We start from the raw sequence: 8,577 nt of genomic DNA, 5'->3' as shown, positions 1-8,577 counted from the left end.
GTTCGATTTACATCCAACGCATTTGAGACAAACTATGTCAGCTTTGCAAAAAGACCCCCACACTCTAGTCCTCGTTCATAGATAACCCCCTGCCTCTCACGTTCAGCCACTCCCCCTCCCACCTCATCTAGCCATCTCAGGAAAAAATAAGAATTATCTAGAGAGGTTGTTGCTCTCGGCGCCTTCTGCCCCCAACGCCTCTCATGCCTTCTCTCAGACCGCATTCCCAACCACCACCACGACCCCCTCCTCCTCGCCATCTCCTCCGCCCCTTCCCAAGTCATCCCGAGTTACCTTCATGGGGATCTAGAAAAAAAAATCGATACTCAAAAAATAATTTTTAATGATCATTTTTTGCAAGGCACAATAAGTATTTCTTCATGAAGTTTTGGATGCATGTTGAACACTTGAATGCTTTTGTTTGCAAAAGATATTTTTTTAATCTATTTTGCCTACATTTACTATTCACCATATGCTTGTGAGCTCTAGAGAAGAATGAATATTCAAAGAAACCTATCGATATTTGTTAGATATGAGATGACCCCACATGGCCACATACTTTGTTAAATAAACAACTGTCAGATCAATGCATTTTGATGTACCGTGCAACGCACGAGCATCTTACTAATTTATAAAAAAAGCCTCCAGGGACCGATTGCTTTTTATCTAAAAGTTAAAGGGACCTGATTGCTTTAAAAAAATTGGCCCCACCTATCATAACCTGTCAACGGTCAACCTAACGAGTGGACCCGAGCTGCCATAATCATGCTTAAAGTTAACCAACATATGCATCAGTGTGACAAATTAGTTTTTTGGAACAACGAACGAAAATTGTGGTAGATTTTCGAGAAATGTTAAAAAGTGATAGTTTTCAGTAACCCTATACCATAACGTGATAGGTTTTTGCAATTTTGGTTGAACTTCAACAAAAAAATCTGAAAAATAGTAAACAAAATAAAAAAATACTGAATTGCTTTGTATGAACATCAAAAAAACTTTAACATCCTTCCTGCAAATTTTCACCTGTACAGAAAAAACAAAATTCAAGTCTCAAAAAGAAGCATTTTGGAGCACACATTTTGGTTTTTTGCACACCTCTGCAAATATCTTTTCGTGGCGATTTTTTGCAGGATGTTAAAACTTGTTCGTTGATCCACAAAAAATTCAGATTTTTTTATTCGTTTTTCTTTTTTTTTCTTTTAGAACGAAGGCTCAAGGAGAGCCCGACTTTGAATGAATGAACGTTGTTTTTCTATTTTTTTTTTTGGAATTCACTGTTCATACGGGTGCATTTGTGCTCAGGATTAAAGTAACACTTTAGAACACCAATGCAAATTACTGGCAGGAATCATTACCACGGCATCGACAAACAACGTTGCAACAATGTTTCTCACCTTCTCTTGCTGCTTCCCTCGTACTACTAAAGTGTGTAGTACGACGGCATGGAGCTGTGCACGGACAAGAGAAGCAGAGAGCTTAGAGAGATGCAGCCTAGAGCCAGGGCGAGTCGTAGACGGGGGTGACGACGGACTTGACGGCGAGGAACTTGTCGAGCGCGTGCATGCCGTCGTCCTTGCCGAACCCGCTCATCTTGCGGCCCCCGAACGGGCAGTCGCTGTCCATGGCGAAGTAGCAGTTCACCCACACCACCCCGGCGCGGATCGACCGCGCCATCCTGTTGGCCACGTTGATGTCCTTGGTCACCACCCCCGCCGCCAGCCCGTACCTCGTGTCGTTGGCCCTCGCGATCGCCTCCTCCACCGACCTATATGTAGAAGATCATCACAGATTCAGAGTGCAATAGCAGATCTATGCCGATCATCCGGAATGAACTTACGTGAACTTCATAAGGCACATGACGGGTCCGAAGATCTCCTCCTTTGCAATGATCATGTCATCCTGTTCAGAGATTCCGTACCATGATGTCAGATGTGCTAGATAGAGAGTGAAGTGATCATGTAACGGGATTACAGTTTGTGGTCTGGCGGTGAATTTCGACCTTAACATCGGTGAAAACCGTGGGCTCGATGTAGTAGCCTCTCTGGCCAAAGGGCTTCCCCCCTGTCAGGACGGTGGCCCCTTCTCTCTTGCCATGGTCGATGAAGCCGAGCACCCTCTCATATTGAGCCTTGTCCACCTACACACATGACATGAGTAGCACCTGCTAAGTTTCTGATACAACAAGAAAATCAACTTGTGTCGCACAAACAACAGTGGGTCGATGCCTGAATTTTAAACCTGAGGCCCTTGATTGACGCGAGGATCGAAAGGGTCCCCGACGACCCAACTCTCCATGCGTTGCGCCAGCTTCTTCACGAACCGGTCGTAGATGCCCTCTTGCAGGTACACACGGCTCGCCGCAATGCAAGCTTCTCCCTGTGAATTCCCGGTTCAGTCTTGAGACCCATGAATGATCCCTCGTATGGCTACGCTACGACTGATCATTAACATTTTCTTCACCTTGTTGAAGAAGTTGGCGGCGATGGCGAGACCCACGGCCATGTCGACGTCTGCGTCGTCGAAGATGATGAGGGGAGATTTGCCACCCAGCTCGAGCGACACCGGCTTCAGGTTGCTCCTCGCCGACGCCTCCATTATCAGCCGCCCAACTGCTGTTGATCCCGTGAAACTCACCTGCACGGACAAACGACCAGAGCAAGAAAACAGTATGACCACTTGCTGAGGTACAACTACTGAATGACTGATGCTGTGAGATTACCATGTCGACGTCCATGTGAGACGCGATCGCCGCTCCCGCCGTCGGGCCGAAGCCGGTGATCACATTGATCACCCCATCCGGGACTCCGGCCTGCTCAAGAACAGAGCGCCAAAAGTTCATAACAGCAGAGACATCACGTTGTGTCTCACGTGTTAAGTGACCGATCTGACCTGCTTGGCTAGGTGAGCGAAGTACAGGGCACTGAGCGGGGTCTGCTCGGCCGGCTTGACGACCATGGTGCAGCCGGCGGCAAGCGCCGGGGCGACCTTGGAGAAGAACATGATGGCAGGGAAGTTCCAGGGGATGATGAGCCCGGCGACGCCCATGGGCTCGCGCAGGGTGTGCCCCTGGAACTGCCTCGACATCTTGAGCGTCTCGCCGTGGATCTTGTCGGCCGCACCCGCGAAGTAGCGCAGGGACCTCACGGCGGTCGCCATGTCGACCGCCCTGGTGACGGTGCACGGCTTGCCGGCGTCCAGGCTCTCCAGCAGGGTCAGCTCGTCCGCGTGCTCCTCCACCAGGTCCGCGTACTTCATCATGATCCTTCCTCTTTCCTGCGCGCCATTGGTTGTTTTTCAGGTAAACATGCCAAGGGCCATTCGCCATGAGGAGTTGACTGAAGAAAGAACCCTACGGATCCGGGCATGCGAGGCCATTTGCCATGATCGAAGGCTTCTCTTGCCACCTTGACCGCCAGGTCCACGTCCTTCTTGTCACCTTCGGCGATGCTGGCGATCACATCCCCGGTACGCGGATCCCTGGTCTCGAATGTCTTACCTGATCAAAGAGACCACCAACATAACAGCCGTGCAGTTCAGATCAGAAGGGGAGAAAAACTACTGAATTAGCTATCAGTTCAGATCAGAAGGGGAGAAAAACCACCATCAGGTACTTAAATCTTACGCCTGTTGTTACCCCTGGGGCCGTAGCTGACACGAACAGACGAACTGATCAGCTATCAGTTTATACAGATTTCGAATGGCTTACAGATTCCTTTCTCTCTGTTGACCGAGTTGCACCATAATGTAATTTCTAAAATACTCGGTTATTGACTTCTTATTGGAGCAAAATCTAAAGGCTTCACATTTCCCACTAAATTTACAAAATCTTAGTTGATTAAGCTTAGCAAACACAAGATTTTGATATTCTTATTGGAATAAGCATCCAGCCCTCAGCCATTGGTCGAGTTAGGGAACGTTACAATAACACAAGTTTAACCCTTACTCCCTCTGTCTTTGAAAGAGTGTACTTCTAACAAAGTTGGAGGGTCAAATTATCTCAAAATAGGGGAAACCCTTTTTCGGTAAATTATCTCAAAATTTGACCAAGTTTGTGCAAAAATACAGCAATGTTTGTGAAACCAAATAGGTATATGATGAAAATATATTTTATCATGAATCTAATGCTACTAATTTGATGGCATAATTATTGGTGTATTATTGTATAAATACGGTCAAATATAAAAGAGTTTGACTTTCCATCAAAGTTGGAAGTACACTCTTTCAAGGACTGTGGGAGTAATTTTTAAGGAGTAGTACTACTTATTATGATGACCCGGCTGTGGTTTAGCACATGTGACATCCTAGGCACTAGAAACCGTTGGAAAGAAAGTCATAACATTTCAAAATAAAATCTGAGAGTTCTTAAAAGATCTGAGTATATTAACAAAACAAGAGATATTTTGTGAGAAACATGGAAATCCAACAATTATTAAAATGAGAAGAATCGGAAATTTTACAAAAAGAAAGACAAAATCATAGTAAGCATTACAAAAAAAAATCTAGAACTATCGTGATTTTGTATGAATTTTATTGAATAATTATGAGGTAATGTATTTTCTTAATTTTAAAATTTATTTCATGTAAAAAATTTCACACTTTTTAGCAACTGTACTGAAATGTTTTGATTTTTCAAAAAAAAAATCTTAATTTTGTATTTTAGTGTCAATTTTGGAGATTGGAGTGATGTTTGCCCAATCGTTTTTTCGATAACGACAAGGCCATGGCCTCTATTTCTCCCATCAGGTGTCTTCCTGACTCGCTAGATTGTTCTTTAGTGTGGTTGATGCCCCCTCTCCATCGGAGCGGCGTTAGATCCGCCACCGTTGCAAAGCTCACGAAAGCTATGTTCAAAAGATGGTTCGGCGTTGGGATTTCGATCCACACAAGGCTTCTACGATGGATCCTATTCTTTAGGTGTTGGCCCCGTTGGATCTTAGCTCGCCGACTTCCCAACCACAAGTTGTAGTGGTGACGCGACGCCGGCTGGTGTGAAAGAATGTGTTCGCTTGGCTCGCTGAAAACCGAGTTGTAATTTCTTTCTTTTTTATGTCTTGTGTGTATTCTTACCATTTCCGAAGGAACTGGCCTACATTTCTTTTCAATTTCTACTAAAGGGTTTCTATCCATTAATAGCCTTTAATTTAATACAAATGCAGAGACCTTTTTACAAAGAAACATCTGACAAAAGGGCAGTTATTTTTACCGCTGGAAAAGGCACCTCTGTCATACTGCGTCTGGGAACTTTACCGGCAACCCGGGCGAGCAGCCTGGAAGGCTGGAGCATGCAGACAAGCAAGCAAGGGGGCCGCCCAACCGGCCAAGGCCAAGCCAGTAAAACGCGAACGCGAGCGGTCGCTTCTAGAAGGCGACGGGCCTCGACAGCGACGGACCCTACTCGTCGCCCGTCCCGTGTCGTGGGTCGTTGGAATCGGATTTTCACGATCGCATTTTCACGGGCGCGCGCTCGTACAAACCAGAAACGGACATGGCTACAATCGGGACCAGACCAGACGAGAACGAAAGGAAGGACACGCGGGAGTGGGCCGGCCGTGGCGGTACAGTGGCTGCATCGCCCCGCTGCAGATCCCCCATGCGCGCGCACCGCACGTGAAATGGTACGCATGAGCTTCTAGAAGAACACATGTATTGTTGTGGCCATTTTAGCATGCCCGGTGGCTCCTGCGAGCTCATCAGTCCCGTTTGGGCAGAGGTCAGATGGGCTACAGCTTGTGATTACCAAATTTAGGTTAGCCAGTGCGTGCCTTGCTGTATAGGACGTTTTTAGCTAAGCACCCTGCCACGCCACCTTTTTTTCCTTTCAAAAAGGATGCTAGAGCCCTCTCTCTCTCTCTTTCTCTCTCTCTCTCTCTGCATCAAAGTTGATGCAAACGCGACGAGGTCAAAGACATGATCAGGTAGAATAGTACAAAATTTAAACTACTATGATCGGCCCATTACAAGAGACGAGTAAGAATTTCAGGCACCTACGACTAAGTCGGCTTCTTCCGCGACAACTCCTTGAGCAAGAGATGCTCGCCCTCACCTCACGCCTCGGTTCGCCGTGTCCAGCCGAGACATCACATGTCTACTCTTTAATTTGCAGGAAGCTACTCCTGTTACTCACGTGGATTGCGCTTTGTTCGCTTGATTACTCATGATGGCTGATTTTCTCTTTGAGAAAAGGACAAGGGAAAATTATGGGTAACTGCTATAGCTTTGCGAGGCCGCGGAGAGCGGACATGCCATTTTCCCGAGGAACTGTGCGTCGTGGACATTCGGCACCGCGCCAGAAACCGGCCTCGTATCCGGTGGATAGAGCATTCACTGTTCAGGATTCAAGGTTCAGCTAACCACGACCGAACCTCACAACAAACTAGACCGAACAGCAGTTTCTTGGCTTGTAGATTGCGCCTTAGTTCACCACCAAAATGGTGCTAGTAAAAAAAAATTTGCTTCGACTGCTGTAATGGTGACCAAGCAATTTCCTGGGATAACCAGCATCGATCCGGCCTATCTTACCAAGGCGACCATGACAGTGCAGGCCAGAGGCCATGATAGATGCGTGCGCGAGACAAAAGCAGGCAGATACGTACCGGAGACGGCGTCGACGAAGGCCCCGTTGATGAAGAGCTTGGTGTGCCTGATCTCCGGCATCTCCATGGGCACGCCGCTGCCGCCGCCGTTGCCGTTCTCCGCGGCGCGCGCCTTGCCCCCGTCGCCATTGCGCTCGCTCGCCATGGCCTCTTGCTCTCTTCTCCCAGACCGGTGTCGGCTCTCGCGGAGTGTGATGTACTCCTGTGTGTGGATGTGTGGAGAGTGGAGAGTGGAGTGAAGACAACAGGACGGGGTTCGTGTTTTAATGTTGCGGCTTGGCTGTGACCTGCCCGTTTTGTTAGCTTGTGGGGCGGTGGAGCCGTGGAGGGGTCTCCCGCACGGCGGCCACGCCATCCGCGCGTGTCGAAAAAATTATGCCGGGCCGACACACGTCTCAACTGTTAACGTCTGTAATAATAACCTTCCCGTCACCGCATCTAAATGTGTTTTAATTATTACACATCTAATCTAACTGATTTAATCAAACATAGAGATGAAAAAAGATGTGTCTAGGGCACATCTAGATGTGCTCTAATTATTGCACATCTAAGTGGGTGAATCAAGCATAAAGAGGAAAAGAAAAAAGAAAAGAAAATATTCACACGAATCTCAACATAAGATCAATGACATAGGACTTAGATGTGCAATACTTATTGCACATCTAGATGTGCTTTAGCAAAACTGATAAAAAAAATAAAAAGTAAAAAGTCACACGAATCTCTGCGTAAGATCAATGACATGTAATTTAGATGTGCGATACTTATGGCATATTTAGATGTGCTTTAGCAAAACTGATATGTTATGTCACGGTAGTTGTTCCTTCACAGTTTTATTTTTGAAACAAGACAAAAGATTTACCATTTTATTGATTAAGAAGGAAGTTTCAAACGAAAGTTGTAAAGCGGCAAAAATGAAAAATCAATAAAAGGTCTACTCTTGCAGCATCACAACACTCATGTGCTTCACACCGGCCACCACCCAAAGAGACACCTCCACTTTGATCTACTGATTAGAACCGTGAAAGGGATGGTCGTGTTTCTAATACCCTGGCATTACACTCCGCCCATATCTCCAATGAGATGAGCATCATCAGGGAGGCCAGCGACTTAGGGGATCCAAGGCGAATCTGAAGATTGTTGTTCCACCATGCTCTCATGGAAGCCATTGTGTGCATGGCCGACGTAGATATGTGATGCATACCAAGCCACGGAAAAATATGGCTCCAAATGTGGGTGGTGTAGCGGCATTGGAAAAGGAGATAAGTGGCTGCTACTTGTGAGCTGCGTTGAGATTTTCTCGAAAAGAAGAGGATGATGCAGTGCAGCAGAGATAAGTATTCACTCAGTTAAGAACCAAGGTTATCAATCCAGTAGGACAACCACGCGAAACCTCGTTTTTGGGGAAAAACTTATAATCTACTCAGCTTCAATTATGGCAGTACAACGAACACCAGAAATAATAAAAAAATACATCGAGATACACAAAAGAGCAAATACTCGCACCCAATGTGATCAAGGGGTTGTCAATCCCCTCGACGGTTATTTGTAAGGATCAAATCTGGTAGTGATTGATAGATAAATAAAAACACAAAAAAATGGTAAATAAATTGTGGCAAAGTATTTTTGGATTTTATATATAATAAAAATCGATCTGGGGCCATAGTTTTCACTACAGACTTCTCTCTCGAACAAAAAGCATACGGTGGGTAACCAAATACCGTTGGGCAATTGATAGAAAAGTGCATAGTTATGACGATTTTTTTGACTAACAGTTATGAAGATATTTAAGGCAATGATCATGTATATAGGCATCACATCCGACATAAGTAGAATGATTCCTGCCGGCATCTACTGCTATATCTCCACCCATCGACCGCTATCCAGCATGCATCTAGAGTATTAAATTCATGAAAAACAGAGTAACACCTTAAGCAAAGTGACATGATGTAGACAAAGTAAATCCAACCAATATGAGTAAACCCCG

General features: G+C 45.9%; 1 protein-coding gene across 1 annotated transcript; it reads right to left on the bottom strand.

Moving 5' to 3' along the window:
- Nucleotides 1-1,327: 1,327 nt before the first annotated feature.
- Nucleotides 1,328-6,850, bottom strand: LOC125522993 (aldehyde dehydrogenase family 2 member C4-like). The gene is made up of 9 exons (XM_048688030.1): nucleotides 6,594-6,850; nucleotides 3,354-3,496; nucleotides 2,890-3,273; nucleotides 2,720-2,809; nucleotides 2,461-2,634; nucleotides 2,239-2,376; nucleotides 2,000-2,137; nucleotides 1,838-1,899; nucleotides 1,328-1,765 (listed from the first exon to the last, which is right to left on the bottom strand). Exons 1-9 carry the CDS (start codon nucleotides 6,736-6,738, stop codon nucleotides 1,492-1,494), a joined length of 1,548 nt encoding a protein of 515 aa, XP_048543987.1. The 5' UTR covers nucleotides 6,739-6,850; the 3' UTR covers nucleotides 1,328-1,491.
- Between the last annotated feature and the right edge of the window lie 1,727 nt (nucleotides 6,851-8,577).

The sequence above is a fragment of the Triticum urartu genome, chromosome 7 (assembly GCF_003073215.2).
Source record: "Triticum urartu cultivar G1812 chromosome 7, Tu2.1, whole genome shotgun sequence".
In the NCBI taxonomy this organism is placed as follows: domain Eukaryota; kingdom Viridiplantae; phylum Streptophyta; class Magnoliopsida; order Poales; family Poaceae; genus Triticum; species Triticum urartu.
The sequence above is the reverse complement of the archived record's forward strand: the minus strand, read 5'-3'. Positions and strand labels throughout refer to the sequence as shown.